Below are 20,797 nucleotides of genomic sequence, written 5' to 3' on the forward strand. Positions count from 1 at the left end.
ACAGAATCTGTGTTTGTGCTCAATTAAATTATGTAAATGACGGCGACAGTGTGACGGAGCAGCTGTGAGGAGAAACAAAAACACTTTGACTGATTCACCCGACATGTTTCACATGTTTCCGTCTCTGCTCTGAGGAAACTTTATCTTAATGTGTCGACTTCAGACCGAACGTGTGCAGGTGGAGACGTCGTGGAGACGTCGTTCATGGCAGGTTCTCAGGAAGTCATTTAACATGGACGGGTTAGTGTAAACAGCTTCAACGACTCAAAGTCACGTCTGCAAACATCTTTATTTGTCCGTCCATAACCCAAAAAGATTCAGTTTAACAGAAAGAAAAACTTTCTGAAGTGATAAACTGATAAATGACTTCAGTCTCTTCCTCATGTGTAGCGTGTGTGTGCGACTCAAAGATACTGTTGTCCAGCACGTGTTCACGCCTGCAGAGGACTGAATGACACAATCGTCTCGTGGACACCTGTTTGCGCACCTCTACTCCTCCAGCAGAGCAAACGGCCCTGTGTCTCACTACATGTTCTCCTCCAGGTTCAAACACATCACATTATATTCACATCATTATCAAGGAACTATTAAAATACACCAGAAAACACTGAAAACAGAACAAAACCACGAAAAACTACGTCTTCTTCTTCTTTTGGCTGTTCCCTCAGGAAACAAAAAGAGAGAGAGTAAAAACACCGACACCTAGTGGGCAAAGTAGAACTCTGTGTGTGTGTGTGTGTGTGTGTGTGTGTGTGTGTGTGTGTGTGTGTGTAGGAAACTTAACAGAGAGCAACAAACACCGAAACACACAGAATAACAACATTCTCTTTCTCCACAGCAATATGATGGCCAAGTGATTCATTTGTTAAATTCATTCGTTAACTTTGTTTATTTTATGTTATTTATTAGTGTCATTTGAGCCACTCACAGCCTGCTCTCGTTGCTATTTGTTAGTTACATAAAGAGGCGTGATGATGCCGGTGTTATTGAGCATAGGCTTTATCTGTATCGCATTATGTGTCTTATTCAGGTCTCTCTTAGAAAACAGACCTGAACCTCAATCACTGTGTGATTATATAAAGGTAGAAACATAAATAAATACAGAGGAGGAGAATAGAATATGAAACAGCCTTTATTTCATTAAAAACTAAATGAAAACAATGAAATAGGAGCGCTATTCCTGACCAGTGCTCAAAAGACATGCAGACCAGGGAAACGAAACAAACAACCCCATGAATCTTTTTATTAATAGCTTATAAAATGACGTGTTTTCTTCTGCGGGACGGGAGAAGACACAAAATCAATGCATGTCTATTATTGTGCGGGCATAAATTCTCAGAGTTTTGTGGGTGCGGGTGGGAGTGGACATACACATTGTGGGTGCGGGCGGTAATGGTCAGAAATTCAGGTTTCAGCTTAAGCCTGATTTATGGTCCTGCGGCGTACCTACGTCGTTGCTGTGACGCCGTCGTGAACCCTTCAAACTTCTCCGTCACTCCATTTCGTCGTGGTGCAATTCACCACCAGAGCGGCAGGAGGCTGCGTTCCTTTCCTGAATGGTTATCGTCGTCTCTAGTTGATTCTTTGTTTAGCTTCCGGCTTTTCCGGAACGCGGAGCACGGACAGACAGCTCCGTCCGTATCCGTATTTAACGTTGAGCATAAATGGGCCTTAATACTGCAAAATCTGCATCGCAACAGAAGATGTTTAAAGATGGCGGGGATGGTGCGATCTGGAAATACGGAACCGGAAATGCGTTGCTACCAAGCAAACCAATCACAGCCCTCTCGGTCTGCACTGGGTCTGCGTCGCCGGGGGGCTACAGCGAGCCTCCTGCATAGCCACGTACCCTACGACGTAGCGACGTCGTTGATTTAATGCAGGACCATAAATCAGGCATTACAGAGACAGACAGGAGGTCTGCATCAGTGTGATGTGGAGTTACATCTCTGGGGAGGTGCAGGTCAGGCTACAGCGTGGGCTCCATGTTGACGCAGAGCCTACAGCGTAGTTAAGATTCAAGGCAGAAGTAAAAATTCCACCTTACCCCCAGCGATGCAAAATGGCTCTGTGAGAGGCAGATAGAAGGAGCTACAGAGACCCAGGAGGTACAGAAGAGGTGATGTGCATTAAGTTCATTTTCACAGGAAACACTGAATAAAAATGACTTAAGGAGATAAAATTCACAAACATTCAACAGAAAGTTTAAATGATAAATAAAATTTACAAAATATAGTTTAACAACAAGAAATAATGAGGGTCACTTGTAACTGACACACAGACACCTCTCAGTTTGGACATTTTGGGCCTTTTTGCTTCTGTAACATGTCGTTTTTCAGACCAGTGGGAAAAAACATCCAAAATACCGGTGTTGGGCGCTACTTTAAAAATGTAATAAGATAAGCTAGCAGTTAATCTACATCCAAATAAAGTGTCACTACATTAAAGCTGCCCCCAGAGAGATGTGGCAGCTGAGCTACGAGAAAATGACAAAAGTCACTGCTACTTTTATTTTTTGACTTTATGTCAAATCAGCGTTTTTCTCAGTGATCAGAAAAACTGTCGGCCAAACAAAAAAATGTTCAGCTGAACTGTTGATTGTAAAATAACAGACTGAAATTGAAACTTTCTTCTTCCATCAAAACAGCTGAAATACTATTACTGTCAAAACAATACGTCGACAGCTGAAACATTAATACCATGAAACACAAATGTCTAAAACAAAGTGGAAAGAAACCATGAAGCTGTGTGATGGTGACATCATCAGGAGAGTCGTGAGCTTCTATGTTCAGTAGAGAAAGAAATTATTTTAATTTAATCAAATAAATTATCAAAAGAAAATGTTGAAACTGTGAGAAAAGACTCTTCAGCAGCTCCACAGGAAATGACATCACTCCTCTTCCTCTTCCCCAGGTTCTTTCGGGGCGAGTACACGGTGGAGGTGGCGATCAACGACTACCTGGACATCTACTGTCCGCACTACGAGTGGGCGGAGGCGGCTGAGCGCATGGAGCACTACGTGTTGTACATGGTGAACTACGACGGCTACACCACCTGCGACCACCACAGGAAGGGCTTCAAACGCTGGGAGTGTAACCGACCACAGAGCCCCAACGGACCGCTCAAGTTCTCCGAGAAGTTCCAGCTGTTCACGCCCTTCAGCCTGGGCTTCGAGTTCAGGCCGGGTCACGAGTACTACTACATCTGTGAGTACTGCTGAGTATTACTGAGTATTACTGAGTATTACTGAGTAACGTCATATCTCAGGAACAGAAGGGGAGACATTTGGTCAGATACTGAATTGGTGACTCTAATCTTGAAACTGTGCTGATTGTATAGATCTTCTGTGTGTGAAGCATCCATGTTTTCACTGACATGGATGGAGACTGTCAGAGACACTGGACTGGTGGGCGGAGTCATACAACCACAGGGTGGACTGGTGGGAGGAGTCATACAACCACAGGGTGGACTGGTGGGCGGAGTCATACAGCCACAGGGTGGACTGGTGGGCGGAGTCATGCAACCACAGGGTGGACTGGTGGGTGGAGTCATACAACCACAGAGTGGACTGGTGGGCGGAGTCATACAGCCACAGGGTGGACTGGTGGGCGGAGTCATACAACCACAGGGCGGACTGGTGGGAGGAGTCATACAACCACAGGGCGGACTGGTGGGCGGAGTCATACAACCACAGGGCGGACTGGTGGGAGGAGTCATACAACCACAGGGCGGACTGGTGGGCGGAGTCATACAACCACAGGGCGGACTGGTGGGAGGAGTCATACAACCACAGGGTGGACTGGTGGGAGGAGTCATACAACCACAGGGCGGACTGGTGGGAGGAGTCATACAACCACAGGGTGGACTGGTGGGAGGAGTCATACAACCACAAGGTGGACTGGTGGGCGGAGTCATACAACCACAGGGTGGACTGGTGGGAGGAGTCATACAACCACAGGGCGGACTGGTGGGAGGAGTCATACAACCACAGGGTGGACTGGTGGGCGGAGTCATACAACCACAGGGCGGACTGGTGGGCGGAGTCATACAACCACAGGGTGGACTGGTGGGCGGAGTCATACAACCACAGGGTGGACTGGTGGGCGGAGTCATACAACCACAGGGTGGACTGGTGGGCGGAGTCATACAATCAGATCTGACATTTTATAGATGATACGATTAATTGTGAAAATAGTTTCAGCCTAATTCAGACGGATCTGACCGGACCAGGTGTCTCTGTTTTGGTTTTCAGAAAATGTATTTATGAAGGTTGTACGGGTCTGTTGACGGACGGGTCCTCATCCTGGATTTGAGCTCTTCTGTCTGCTGCTTCCACTTGACCTCTCAGGGCCACCGTACAAAACGTCACCTCGATGACACGCTGTCAAATGATGTTTGGCAACGTGCTGAGCTGAGCTTTAAATGAGTGAAGTGGTGTTTATCAGACAGTCTGTGGTGTGTGTGTGCGTGTGTGTTAATTGCGGGCTTTTAAACATGAGGTGCTAAAAGCTATCATCATTAGCAGCTCTTTGTTGGTCGTCACAGTAAAAGACAAACAGCCTCTGGTTTTAATGAGGCACTTACATCCTCCACCCTCCTGTTTTTTTTATCCACCTGCTCACTCAGCTACATACAACATGTAAATCACACTGAGACTCTTCTCTGTTAATGGAGCTAGGCTACAGTTTCCCCCTGCTCTCTGTATGTGTGCTAAGCTAGGCTAAACACGGTAAAAATCTCAGCCCAAGCTGTTTTAAGTCGGTCTGTGTTTCATCCTGACGTTTGGATAAAATCCAACATGTTTAATATTCATTAATTCATTTTCTGCAACAGCTTAAACTGTTGGGGTCACAGGGGGCGGAGCCTGTCCCAGCTGACACTGGGTGAGAGGCAGGGTTCACCCTGGACAGGTCGCCAGACTATCACAGGGCTGACACATAGAGACAGACAACCATTCACACTCACATTCACACCTACGGACAATTTAGAGTCACCAATTAACCTGCATGTCTTTGGACTGTGGGAGGAAGCTGGAGCACCTGGAGGAAACCCACGCTGACACAGGGAGAACATGTCAGAGCACCTGGAGGAAACCCACGCTGACACAGGGAGAACATGTCGGAGCACCTGGAGGAAACCCACGCTGACACAGGGAGAACATGTCAGAGCACCTGGAGGAAACCCACGCTAACACAGGGAGAACATGTCAGAGCACCTGGAGGAAACCCACGCTGACACAGGGAGAACATGTCAGAGCACCTGGAGGAAACCCACGCTGACACGGGGAGAACATGTCAGAGCACCTGGAGGAAACCCACGCTGACACGGGGAGAACATGTCAGAGCACCTGGAGGAAACCCACGCTGACACGGGGAGAACATGTCAGAGCACCTGGAGGAAACCCACGCTGACACGGGGAGAACATGTCAGAGCACCTGGAGGAAACCCACGCTGACACGGGGAGAACATGTCAGAGCACCTGGAGGAAACCCACGCTGACACGGGGAGAACATGTCAGAGCACCTGGAGAAAACCCACGCTGACACGGGGAGAACATGTCGGAGCACCTGGAGGAAACCCACGCTGACACGGGGAGAACATGTCGGAGCACCTGGAGGAAACCCACGCTGACACGGGGAGAACATGTCGGAGCACCTGGAGGAAACCCACGCTGACACAGGGAGAACATGTCAGAGCACCTGGAGGAAACCCACGCTGACACAGGGAGAACATGTCGGAGCACCTGGAGGAAACCCACGCTGACACAGGGAGAACATGTCAGAGCACCTGGAGGAAACCCACGCTGACACGGGGAGAACATGTCAGAGCACCTGGAGGAAACCCACGCTGACACAGGGAGAACATGTCAGAGCACCTGGAGGAAACCCACGCTGACACAGGGAGAACATGTCGGAGCACCTGGAGGTAACCCACCTTAGTTGAGATGGTGCACCTAGTTCAAACCATTCAGAGCATTTTAAATTGGTATAAACATGAAAAGTTGTTTCTCAGCTGGAACCAGAACAAAGCAGATTTTCCTTGACCAGAAGTGTGAACCATGATGACATCAGTGGGCGTGTCTTATTCTACAGGTTGGACAGAGAGGGTGGAGAGGTCATGTGAGAACTCGTTGGGGCTTGTGCAGCTGTCTCATTAATGAGCGGTTCATGTGTGTTTTTGGGTAAAAACAATCAGTGTGATCGATTTTGCTATTGTTTACTTCTGTTGTTCGTCCTCCTCCTTGATGACTCATCCTTGATCACAATGCTTCTGATTAAAACTGGTTCAATAGTTGGCAGGTAGGTTCCAGGAACCATGAACAGAACCAGAGTTCATTTGGTGGATCAGGGGAAACAGATAAAAAGGTTTCAGGTAGAGAAAGTGAAATGTTAAAATGTTGAAATGGTGAGAGTGACCTTGTAGTCTTAATATCAGAGCTCAGTAAAGGTTCATGTCGAGTAATATCAGCAGAGATCAGACGACATGTTGGGGGCTTAAAACACAGAAACACAAACTGCTGCCATTATGTTCTGTGAGTGTGTGTGTGTGTGTGTGTGTGTGATTCTGTCTAGACATAATTTGTCATCCAACCTGGAAAAAATTTCCTAAATTGTGGCTCATTTGAAGTGAAAGAGCTTCCAGCCGAGAAACAGGCAGTTTGTTTTAAATGACACTTAATGACTGTGTGTGTGTGTGTGTGTGTGTGTGTGTGTGTGTGAATCATGAATACAACGTCGTCTGCAGGTCAAACAGCTGCTGCTCTCTGAGTAACAGCCGAGAAAACAAAGAAACTGAAACATCAGAATTGACTCGTGTTTAAAACATAAACGTCTGAATCTGAATGTTTCACATCACGTACAGTACCTTACTACTGTAGGACTGTCGGACTTGTACTGAGGTACTTGTTCTGTGTATTCTCTATAAATCTTTCTCTTTGGTTATAAACAGTTTGGACAGTCCAGCTGAAACTATTGGCCCATTAATCAGTTCGTCAATTGACAGAATATAAATTTGAAACTATTTATTTCAGGGCTCACTAATGCCCTGATCAGGGTCTGGGAGGAGATCCCTCAGGATACCATCCGCCAACTCATCAGGAGCACGTCCAGACGTTGTTGGGAGTGTATACAGACACACAGGGGACATACACACTGCTAACACACACTAAGTTCTTTTAATGGAAATTAGAAAACTTAAACTCATTTTTATGCCAAAACCGTGAGTCCAATCATCAACATGTTGGTCTCACCAGAGTGAAGATGTAAGTTGATGTAAGTTTTATGCTCGGAGGACAACAAACGGCAAAATCCATCAGCACACCTTAAATTTCACTGTGACAACTTTGACCATCACTTTAGTTTTTATATGACACACACTTTTAGTAATGACTTTAAAAATATAGATTAATTTGGAGCGGATTATGTGAAGGTCATATATTCTAATCCTCACTTCCTGTGGGCTACAGCAACACTAAACCCCTGAGCTTGCCTGAGAAGGACTAAATGCACAAAGCTGCTATTTTTAAATATCCCATGGAGAGAGACTCTCACTGCAGCCTGTTCTATTTTGTTGTGAAAATGTGGGCGTGCAGCCTCGTTCTGTGGACGATAAACCAGGTGCAGACTTCCATCTGTGTCACCGCTGATGAGGAAATACAGCGAGTGCTGGACGGAGCAGTGAGTGACAACAACCCCGCCCACATTTAAGAGGACTGTCTGAACACACCGAGGGTCTAGGTACCATGTCTGAAGGCTTACTGCTGGTTCCAAAGGTGCTGGACTGAAAGGGTTTGGTGGAAACAGGATTTTAGAGATTTCGTTGAAGCGTACTTGTGTAAAAACTGGCCTTTTGTCAATAACGGTAACTCAGATCATTATAATTTGTATACCCTGAGAGAGAGGACAACCTGAGGAATAAATAGTGTGATATTTGTGTCTGTAGTGTCAGAAATGTGAGCACGGTTGCAGGTTAGAAAACTGGTACTATCTGCTGTCCTTCAGAGATTTCTGGTCCTAGGTAATATGGAGTTCAATGCAACAGTTGGACTTTCTCTCACTTTCATGCTCACTGTGCCACATGTGTAAGTCTGTTTCGTTCCACAGCTACATTATTTGAAAAAGCACAAGTTTCACTTTATTTTGACTAAAAATGATGTATGTAGAGTGAAAGTTGTGGGCGTGACAGTGAGTTAAAGAGAAATGTTGAAGAAGCTCTCTGCACTCTGACAGTTAAACATTCTGTCCCATAGAAACCCATTGTAAAGGCAGAAAATGGTTAAAGATATCAAAAAGCTGAATACAAGTTTAATTATTCAAAGTCTTAAACGCATTTTAGAGTTTAAATGAAGTCTGTTGCTGAAAGTTTGCAGAAGCAGTTGCATTTCAAAGTGCAGTGGGTGTGAGAGGAATGGACTGTTCTCTTCATCATTTTCAGCTGTAAAGTGCTGCTCAGACTAAAGAGTCACGACAAGATAAAACTGTTTTAGAACAGATGATGGTGTCACCTGACACTCAGTACGACACCTGTTTCAACAGCCAATCAGCTAGTAGTGTAGTGAAGTCAGCTGATCAAGTCAAAATGACCACAGACGGCGTGTTGGCTTGCTGCAGCAGGTGCTCCGTCCCCACACACACACATTCTCATTGGCTGATGAATTGGCGCTGGTTATTTATATTATTGTGGCGTATTGATTATGAATACAGTCCATCTGATGCTGGTTTTGTTTCATCACTGTAGCCAGTATCTCACTATCACTATCCTCATTCAGATTTTAAGAAGCTACAAATTATATTCAGCCACAAAATAAGTCTGAAAAGCTGCAAATCAGAACGAATGACAGAGTTGTTGACTAGAGATGATACACCGTCTCACGGTGGTCACTTCCTGTCAACGTTACAGATCAGAAGCACAGAGAGTCGTTGACTAGAGATGATGCGCCGTCTCGTGGCGGTCACTTCCTGTCGATGTTACAGATCAGAAGCGCAGAGAGTCGTTGACTAGAGATGATGCGCCGTCTCATGGCGGTCACTTCCTGTCAGCGTTACAGATCAGAAGCACAGAGAGTCGTCGACTAGAGATGATACGCCGTCTCATGGCGGTCACTTCCTGTCGACGTTACAGATCAGAAGCGCAGAGAGTCGTTGACTAGAGATGATGCGCCGTCTCATGGCGGTCACTTCCTGTCAGCGTTACAGATCAGAAGCACAGAGAGTCGTCGACTAGAGATGATACGCCGTCTCATGGCGGTCACTTCCTGTCGACGTTACAGATCAGAAGCGCAGAGAGTCGTTGACTAGAGATGATGCGCCGTCTCATGGCGGTCACTTCCTGTCAGCGTTACAGATCAGAAGCACAGAGAGTCGTCGACTAGAGATGATACGCCGTCTCATGGCGGTCACTTCCTGTCGATGTTACAGATCAGAAGCGCAGAGAGTCGTTGACTAGAGATGATGCGCCGTCTCATGGCGGTCACTTCCTGTCAGCGTTACAGATCAGAAGCGCAGAGAGTCGTCGACTAGAGATGATACGCCGTCTCATGGCGGTCACTTCCTGTCGACGTTACAGATCAGAAGCGCAGAGAGTCGTCGACTAGAGATGATACGCCGTCTCATGGCGGTCACTTCCTGTCGACGTTACAGATCAGAAGCGCAGAGAGTCGTCGACTAGAGATGATACGCCGTCTCATGGCGGTCACTTCCTGTCGACGTTACAGATCAGAAGCGCAGAGAGTCGTCGACTAGAGATGATACGCCGTCTCATGGCGGTCACTTCCTGTCGACGTTACAGATCAGAAGCGCAGAGAGTCGTCGACTAGAGATGATACGCCGTCTCATGGCGGTCACTTCCTGTCAGCGTTACAGATCAGAAGCGCAGAGAGTCGTCGACTAGAGATGATACGCCGTCTCATGGCGGTCACTTCCTGTCAACGTTACAGATCAGAAGCACAGAGAGTCGTCGACTAGAGATGATACGCCGTCTCATGGCGGTCACTTCCTGTCGACGTTACAGATCAGAAGCACAGAGAGTCGTTGACTAGAGATGATACGCCGTCTCATGGCGGTCACTTCCTGTGACCTGGCAGCTTTTAACATCATTACACGTTGGCAGTATGTGTTTGTTTCAGCTCATCTCGTCATGAATATTCGGTCTGAACTTAACTGAATAAAAAATATGGTGAAGAAAGCTGAATATCATAAAAGGTACGAATAGTAGAAAAAAGTTGAATACAAGCACCAATGTATGACAGTCACAGGAGAGACTTTAATACTTTTAATATTTCAACTACATTTTACTGATTATCCTTTCTTTCACTGCAGTAACATGCAGAACTGGACTTGCTTGCGTTTCTTGAAGACGTTTTGCCTCTCATCAAAGAAGCCATCTACGTCAAGCTGGAACGACCATGGTTAAACAGAGGTGGTGGCTTACGACACCACTTATCCCCCACCTACAATGCAGTCCTGGGATCCCTCCCCAGACGACTTCACACCCATTCACCCCTGGTCCCACCTGACCCTAGCGACTCACATGGTGGCCAGGTGGGTCAACGACTCACATTGTGACCTTAACGGCTTTAAATCTAAGAGCTCACGTGACCCCTACAACTCTGTAAGGGTTCCCACCCACACAGAGTTTAAAGCCTGCAACTTCATACCAGTCAATTAGAACTGAAGAAGCTTCTTGGATGAGAAACTCAACCAAGTCCAGCTGCCTACGATACAGCACTTATGATTACCATGCCCTGGATGACTGAGAATCTTCACTGACAACTTGTAACACAGTATTTCTACATCATGGTATTAGTACTTTTACAAGATGTGAACACGTTCTCCACCTCTGTTGACGTCTCTCTCTGTCTCGTCTCTGCAGCGTCTCCACATCCAAACCTGGCTGGGAAACCCTGTCTGAAACTCAAAATCTACGTCAAACCAACCAGTGAGTCTCTTCTTCTGCTCTATCTTGTATTTTCTTTACATTAACATTTTATACTATCACGTTTTATAACATTTTTACTTTTTTATTTTTATAACTATGACTTTCTTGACTGAAATTTAAAAAAAAGGCTGTACGATAACTTTTTGTTGCCGTTTTTACAGCTTAATATACTGTCTTTCTTTATATTTTATAACATACTTTACTATGGCTTTGTTTTTACTTTTTCATAAAAACCTACATTATGACATTTTTTACTTTATTATGAAATACTATTCGATGACTTTTTTTACTTTTAACATACTACACTATGACATTTTTCAACATACTATGCTATGATTTTGTGTTCCTTTTAAAACCGTACAAAACTACGATTTTTTACTTTTTTACACCACACTGTAGTTTGACTTTTATATGTTTTTCATATCACACTATACTATGACTTTTTTTTTACTTTACGATGACATTTTTATCGCTTTCTATGACAACATACTATACTATGACGTTTTTTGATGATTAATGACGGCATGCTATACTATGACCTTTTTTCATGATTTTGGACGACATGCTATACTATGACGTTTTTTCATGATTAATGACGACATGCTATACTATGACGTTTTTTCATGCTTAATGACGACATGCTATACTATGACGTTTTTTCATGCTTAATGACGACATGCTATACTATGACGTTTTTTCATGATTAATGATGACATGCTATACTATGACGTTTTTTCATGATTAATGACGACATGCTATACTATGATGTTTTTTCATGATTTTGGACGACATGCTATACTATGACGTTTTTTCATGCTTAATGATGACATGCTATTCTATCACCTTTTTTCATGATTTAGGACAACATGCTATACTATGACGTTTTTTCATGATTTTGGACGACATGCTATACTATGATGTTTTTTCATGCTTAATGACGACATGCTATACTATGATGTTTTTTCATGATTTTGGACGACATGCTATACTATGACGTTTTTTCATGCTTAATGACGACATGCTATTCTATCACCTTTTTTCATGATTTAGGACAACATGCTATACTATGACGTTTTTTCATGATTTTTGACGACATGCTATACTATGACCTTTTTTCATGATTTTGGACGACATGCTATACTATGACGTTTTTTCATGATTAATGACGACATGCTATACTATGACGTTTTTTGATGATTAATGACGACATGCTATACTATGACCTTTTTTCATGATTTTGGACGACATGCTATACTATGACTTTTTTTCATGATTAATGATGACATGCTATACTATCACCTTTTTTCATGATTTTGGACGACATGCTATACTATGACGTTTTTTCATGATTAATGATGACATGCTATACTATGACGTTTTTTCATGCTTAATGACGACATGCTATACTATCACCTTTTTTCATGATTTTGGACGACATGCTATACTATGATGTTTTTTCATGATTAATGACGACATGCTATACTATGACGTTTTTTCATGCTTAATGACGACATGCTATACTATCACCTTTTTTCATGATTTTGGACATGCTATACTATGACGTTTTTTCATGATTAATGACGACATGCTATACTATGACGTTTTTTCATGCTTAATGACGACATGCTATACTATGATGTTTTTTCATGATTTTGGATGACATGCTATACTATGACGTTTTTTCATGATTAATGACGACATGCTATACTATGACGTTTTTTCATGCTTAATGACGACATGCTATACTATGATGTTTTTTCATGATTTTGGACAACATGCTATATTATGACGTTTTTTCATGCTTAATGACGACATGCTATACTATGACGTTTTTTCATGATTTTGGACGACATGCTATACTATGACGTTTTTTCATGCTTAATGACGACATGCTATACTATGACGTTTTTTCATGATTTTGGACGACATGCTATACTATGACGTTTTTTCATGATTAATGACGACATGCTATACTATGACGTTTTTTGATGATTAATGACGACATGCTATACTATGACCTTTTTTCATGATTTTGGACGACATGCTATACTATGACGTTTTTTCATGATTAATGATGACATGCTATACTATGACGTTTTTTCATGATTAATGACGACATGCTATACTATGACGTTTTTTCATGCTTAATGACGACATGCTATACTATCACCTTTTTTCATGATTTTGGACGACATGCTATACTATGACGTTTTTTCATGATTAATGACGACATGCTATACTATGACGTTTTTTCATGCTTAATGACGACATGCTATACTATCACCTTTTTTCATGATTTTGGACGACATGCTATACTATGACGTTTTTTCATGCTTAATGACGACATGCTATACTATGATGTTTTTTCATGATTTTGGACGACATGTTATACTATGACGTTTTTTCATGATTAATGACGACATGCTATACTATGACGTTTTTTCATGCTTAATGACGACATGCTATTCTATCACCTTTTTTCATGATTTAGGACGACATGCTATACTATGACGTTTTTTCATGATTAATGACGACATGCTATACTATGACGTTTTTTCATGATTAATGACGACATGCTATACTATGACGTTTTTTCATGCTTAATGACGACATGCTGTTCTATCACCTTTTTTCATGATTTTGGACGACATGCTATACTATGACGTTTTTTCATGCTTAATGACGACATGCTATTCTATCACCTTTTTTCATGATTTAGGACGACATGCTATACTATGACGTTTTTTCATGATTTTGGACGACATGCTATACTATGACGTTTTTTCATGCTTAATGACGACATGCTATACTATGATGTTTTTTCATGCTTAATGACGACATGCTATACTATGATGTTTTTTCATGATTTTGGACGACATGCTATACTATGACGTTTTTTCATGCTTAATGATGACATGCTATTCTATCACCTTTTTTCATGATTTAGGACGACATGCTATACTATGACGTTTTTTCATGCTTAATGACGACATGCTATACTATGACGTTTTTTCATGATTTTGGACAAAATGCTATACTATGACGTTTTTTCATGATTAATGACGACATGCTATACTATGACGTTTTTTGATGATTAATGACGACATGCTATACTATGACGTTTTTTCATGCTTAATGACGACATGCTATACTATGACCTTTTTTCATGATTTTGGACGACATGCTATACTATGACGTTTTTTCATGCTTAATGACGACATGCTATACTATGACGTTTTTTCATGATTTTGGACGACATGCTATACTATGACGTTTTTTGATGATTAATGACGACATGCTATACTATGACGTTTTTTGATGATTAATGACGACATGCTATACTATGACCTTTTTTCATGATTTTGGACGACATGCTATACTATGACGTTTTTTCATGATTAATGATGACATGCTATACTATGACGTTTTTTCATGATTAATGACGACATGCTATACTATGACGTTTTTTCATGCTTAATGACGACATGCTATACTATCACCTTTTTTCATGATTTTGGACGACATGCTATACTATGACGTTTTTTCATGATTAATGACGACATGCTATACTATGACATTTTTTCATGATTAATGACGACATGCTATACTATCACCTTTTTTCATGATTTAGGACGACATGCTATACTATGATGTTTTTTCATGATTTTGGACGACATGCTATACTATGACGTTTTTTCATGCTTAATGACGACATGCTATTCTATCACCTTTTTTCATGATTTAGGACGACATGCTATACTATGATGTTTTTTCATGCTTAATGACGACATGCTGTTCTATCACCTTTTTTCATGATTTTGGACGACATGCTATACTATGACGTTTTTTCATGCTTAATGACGACATGCTATTCTATCACCTTTTTTCATGATTTAGGACGACATGCTATACTATGACGTTTTTTCATGATTTTGGACGACATGCTATACTATGACGTTTTTTCATGCTTAATGACGACATGCTATACTATGACGTTTTTTCATGCTTAATGACGACATGCTATACTATGATGTTTTTTCATGATTTTGGACGACATGCTATACTATGACGTTTTTTCATGCTTAATGATGACATGCTATTCTATCACCTTTTTTCATGATTTAGGACGACATGCTATACTATGACGTTTTTTCATGCTTAATGACGACATGCTATACTATGACGTTTTTTCATGATTTTGGACAAAATGCTATACTATGACGTTTTTTCATGATTAATGACGACATGCTATACTATGACGTTTTTTGATGATTAATGACGACATGCTATACTATGACGTTTTTTCATGCTTAATGACGACATGCTATACTATGACCTTTTTTCATGATTTTGGACGACATGCTATACTATGACGTTTTTTCATGCTTAATGACGACATGCTATACTATGACGTTTTTTCATGATTTTGGACGACATGCTATACTATGACGTTTTTTGATGATTAATGACGACATGCTATACTATGACGTTTTTTGATGATTAATGACGACATGCTATACTATGACCTTTTTTCATGATTTTGGACGACATGCTATACTATGACGTTTTTTCATGATTAATGATGACATGCTATACTATGACGTTTTTTCATGATTAATGACGACATGCTATACTATGACGTTTTTTCATGCTTAATGACGACATGCTATACTATCACCTTTTTTCATGATTTTGGACGACATGCTATACTATGACGTTTTTTCATGATTAATGACGACATGCTATACTATGACATTTTTTCATGATTAATGACGACATGCTATACTATCACCTTTTTTCATGATTTAGGACGACATGCTATACTATGATGTTTTTTCATGATTTTGGACGACATGCCATACTATGACGTTTTTTCATGCTTAATGACGACATGCTATTCTATCACCTTTTTTCATGATTTAGGACGACATGCTATACTATGATGTTTTTTCATGATTTTGGACAACATGCTATACTATCACCTTTTTTCATGATTTTGGACGACATGCTATACTATGACGTTTTTTCATGATTAATGACGACATGCTATACTATGACGTTTTTTCATGCTTAATGATGACATGCTATTCTATCACCTTTTTTCATGATTTAGGACGACATGCTATACTATCACCTTTTTTCATGATTTTGGACGACATGTTATACTATGACGTTTTTTCATGATTAATGACGACATGCTATACTATGACCTTTTTTCATGATTTTGGACGACATGCTATACTATGACGTTTTTTCATGATTTTGGACGACATGCTATACTATGACGTTTTTTCATGATTAATGATGACATGCTATACTATGACGTTTTTTCATGATTAATGACGACATGCTATACTATGACCTTTTTTCATGATTTTGGACGACATGCTATACTATGACGTTTTTTCATGATTTTGGACGACATGCTATACTATGACGTTTTTTCATGATTAATGATGACATGCTATACTATGACGTTTTTTCATGATTAATGACGACATGCTATACTATGACGTTTTTTCATGCTTAATGACGACATGCTATACTATGATGTTTTTTCATGATTTTGGACGACATGCTATACTATGACGTTTTTTCATGCTTAATGACGACATGCTATGCTATCACCTTTTTTCATGATTTAGGACGACATGCTATACTATGACGTTTTTTCATGATTTTGGACGACATGCTATACTATGACGTCTTTTCATGATTTTGGATGACATGCTATACTATGACGTTTTTTCATGATTTATGACGACATGCTATACTATCACCTTTTTTCATGATTTTGGACGACATGCTATACTATGACGTTTTTTCATGATTAATAACGACATGCTATACTATGACGTTTTTTCATGATTAATGACGACATGCTATACTGTGACGTCTTTTCATGATTTTGGATGACATGCTATACTATGACGTTTTTTCATGATTTATGACGACATGCTATACTATCACCTTTTTTCATGATTAATGACGACATGCTATACTATGACCTTTTTTCATGATTTTGGACGACATGCTATACTATGACGTTTTTTCATGATTAATGACGACATGCTATACTATGACGTTTTTTCATGATTAATGATGACATGCTATACTATCACCTTTTTTCATGATTTTGGACGACATGCTATACTATGACGTTTTTTCATGATTAATGATGACATGCTATACTATGACGTTTTTTCATGATTAATGACGACATGCTATACTATGACGTTTTTTCATGATTTAGGACGACATGCTATACTATGATGTTTTTTCATGATTTTGGACGACATGCTATACTATGACGTTTTTTCATGCTTAATGACGACATGCTATTCTATCACCTTTTTTCATGATTTAGGACGACATGCTATACTATGATGTTTTTTCATGATTTTGGACAACATGCTATACTATCACCTTTTTTCATGATTTTGGACGACATGCTATACTATGACGTTTTTTCATGATTAATGACGACATGCTATACTATGACGTTTTTTCATGCTTAATGATGACATGCTATTCTATCACCTTTTTTCATGATTTAGAACGACATGCTATACTATCACCTTTTTTCATGATTTTGGACGACATGTTATACTATGACGTTTTTTCATGATTTTGGACGACATGCTATACTATGACCTTTTTTCATGATTTTGGACGACATGCTATACTATGACGTTTTTTCATGATTAATGACGACATGCTATACTATGACCTTTTTTCATGATTTTGGACGACATGCTATACTATGACGTTTTTTCATGATTAATGATGACATGCTATACTATGACGTTTTTTCATGATTAATGACGACATGCTATACTATGACGTTTTTTCATGCTTAATGACGACATGCTATACTATGATGTTTTTTCATGATTTTGGACGACATGCTATACTATGACGTTTTTTCATGCTTAATGACGACATGCTATTCTATCACCTTTTTTCATGATTTAGGACGACATGCTATACTATGACGTCTTTTCATGATTTTGTATGACATGCTATACTATGACGTTTTTTCATGATTTTGGACGACATGCTATACTATGACGTTTTTTCGTGATTAATAACGACATGCTATACTATGACGTTTTTTCATGATTTATGACGACATGCTATACTGTGACGTCTTTTCATGATTTTGGATGACATGCTATACTATGACGTTTTTTCATGATTTATGACGACATGCTATACTATGACGTTTTTTCATGCTTAATGACGACATGCTATACTATGACGTTTTTTCATGATTAATGACGACATGCTATACTATGACCTTTTTTCATGATTTTGGACGACATGCTATACTATGACGTTTTTTCATGATTAATGACGACATGCTATACTATGACGTTTTTTCATGATTTTGGACGACATGCTATACTATGACGTTTTTTCATGATTAATGACGACATGCTATACAATGACGTTTTTTCATGATTTTGGACGACATGCTATACTATGACGTTTTTTCATGATTAATGACGACATGCTATACAATGATGTTTTTTCATGATTTTGGACGACATGCTATACTATGACGTCTTTTCATGATTTTGGATGACATGCTATACAATGACGTTTTTTCATGACTAATGACGACATGCTATACTATGACGTTTTTTCATGCTTAATGACGACATGCTATACTATGACGTTTTTTCATGATTTGTGACGACATGCTATACTATGACGTTTTTTCATGCTTAATGACGACATGCTATACTATGATGTTTTTTCATGATTTTGGACGACATGCTATACTATGACGTTTTTTCATGCTTAATGACGACATGCTATACTATGACCTTTTTTCATGATTTTGGACGACATGCTATACTATGACGTTTTTTCATGATTAATGATGACATGCTATACTATCACCTTTTTTCATGATTTTGGACGACATGCTATACTATGACGTTTTTTCATGATTAATGACGACATGCTATACTATGACGTTTTTTCATGCTTAATGACGACATGCTATACTATGATGTTTTTTCATGCTTAATGACGACATGCTATACTATGATGTTTTTTCATGATTTTGGACGACATGCTATACTATGACGTTTTTTCATGATTTTGGACGACATGCTATACAATGACGTTTTTTCATGACTAATGACGACATGCTATACTATGACGTTTTTTCATGATTTTGGACGACATGCTATACTATGATGTTTTTTCATGATTAATGACGACATGCTATACTATGACCTTTTTTCATGATTTTGGACGACATGCTATACTATGACGTTTTTTCATGATTAATGATGACATGCTATACTATGACGTTTTTTCATGATTAATGACGACATGCTATACTATGACGTTTTTTCATGATTTTGGACGACATGCTATACTATGACGTTTTTTCATGATTAATGACGACATGCTATACTATGACGTTTTTTCATGCTTAATGACGACATGCTATACTATGATGTTTTTTCATGATTTTGGACGACATGCTATACTATGACGTTTTTTCATGATTAATGACGACATGCTATACTATGACGTTTTTTCATGCTTAATGACGACATGCTATACTATGATGTTTTTTCATGATTTTGGACGACATGCTATACTATGACGTTTTTTCATGATTAATGACGACATGCTATACTATGACGTTTTTTCATGATTTTGGACAACATGCTATACAATGACGTTTTTTCATGACTAATGACGACATGCTATACTATGATGTTTTTTCATGATTAATGACGACATGCTATACTATGATGTTTTTTCATGACTAATGACGACATGCTATACTATGATGTTTTTTCATGATTAATGACGACATGCTATACTATGATGTTTTTTCATGATTTTGGACGACATGCTATACTATGACGTTTTTTCATGCTGAATGACGACATGCTATTCTATTACCTTTTTTCATGATTTTGGACGACATGCTATACTATGACATTTTTTCATGATTTAGGACGACATGCTATACTATGACGTTTTTTCATGATTAATGATGACATGCTATACTATCACCTTTTTTCATGATTTTGGACGACATGCTATACTATGACGTTTTTTCATGATTAATGATGACATGCTATACTATGACGTTTTTTCATGATTAATGACGACATGCTATACTATGACGTTTTTTCATGATTTTGGACGACATGCTATACTATGACGTTTTTTCATGATTAATGACGACATGCTATACTATGACGTTTTTTCATGCTTAATGACGACATGCTATACTATGATGTTTTTTCATGATTTTGGACGACATGCTATACTATGATGTTTTTTCATGATTAATGACGACATGCTATACTATGACGTTTTTTCATGATTTTGGACGACATGCTATACAATGACGTTTTTTCATGACTAATGACGACATGCTATACTATGACGTTTTTTCATGATTTTGGACGACATGCTATACTATGATGTTTTTTGATGATTAATGACGACATGCTATACTATGACCTTTTTTCATGATTTTGGACGACATGCTATACTATGACGTTTTTTCATGATTAATGATGACATGCTATACTATGACGTTTTTTCATGATTAATGACGACATGCTATACTATGACGTTTTTTCATGATTAATGATGACATGCTATACTATGACGTTTTTTCATGATTAATGACGACATGCTATACTATGACGTTTTTTCATGCTTAATGACGACATGCTATACTATGATGTTTTTTCATGATTTTGGACGACATGCTATACTATGACGTTTTTTCATGATTAATGACGACATGCTATACTATGACGTTTTTTCATGATTTTGGACGACATGCTATACAATGACGTTTTTTCATGACTAA

General features: G+C 39.7%; 1 protein-coding gene across 1 annotated transcript in view; it reads left to right on the plus strand.

Moving 5' to 3' along the window:
* efna2b (ephrin-A2b) overlaps positions 1–20,797 on the plus strand; it is a 134,193-nt gene that overhangs the window by 102,875 nt on the left and 10,521 nt on the right. The window contains exons 2-3 of the mRNA XM_033622794.2: positions 2,914–3,206; positions 10,870–10,935. Of these exons, the coding sequence (XP_033478685.1) occupies positions 2,914–3,206; positions 10,870–10,935 (359 nt within the window). The remainder of the gene's footprint in view (positions 1–2,913; positions 3,207–10,869; positions 10,936–20,797) is intronic.

Source organism: Epinephelus lanceolatus, chromosome 6 (assembly GCF_041903045.1).
Source record: "Epinephelus lanceolatus isolate andai-2023 chromosome 6, ASM4190304v1, whole genome shotgun sequence".
Lineage (NCBI taxonomy): Eukaryota > Metazoa > Chordata > Actinopteri > Perciformes > Serranidae > Epinephelus > Epinephelus lanceolatus.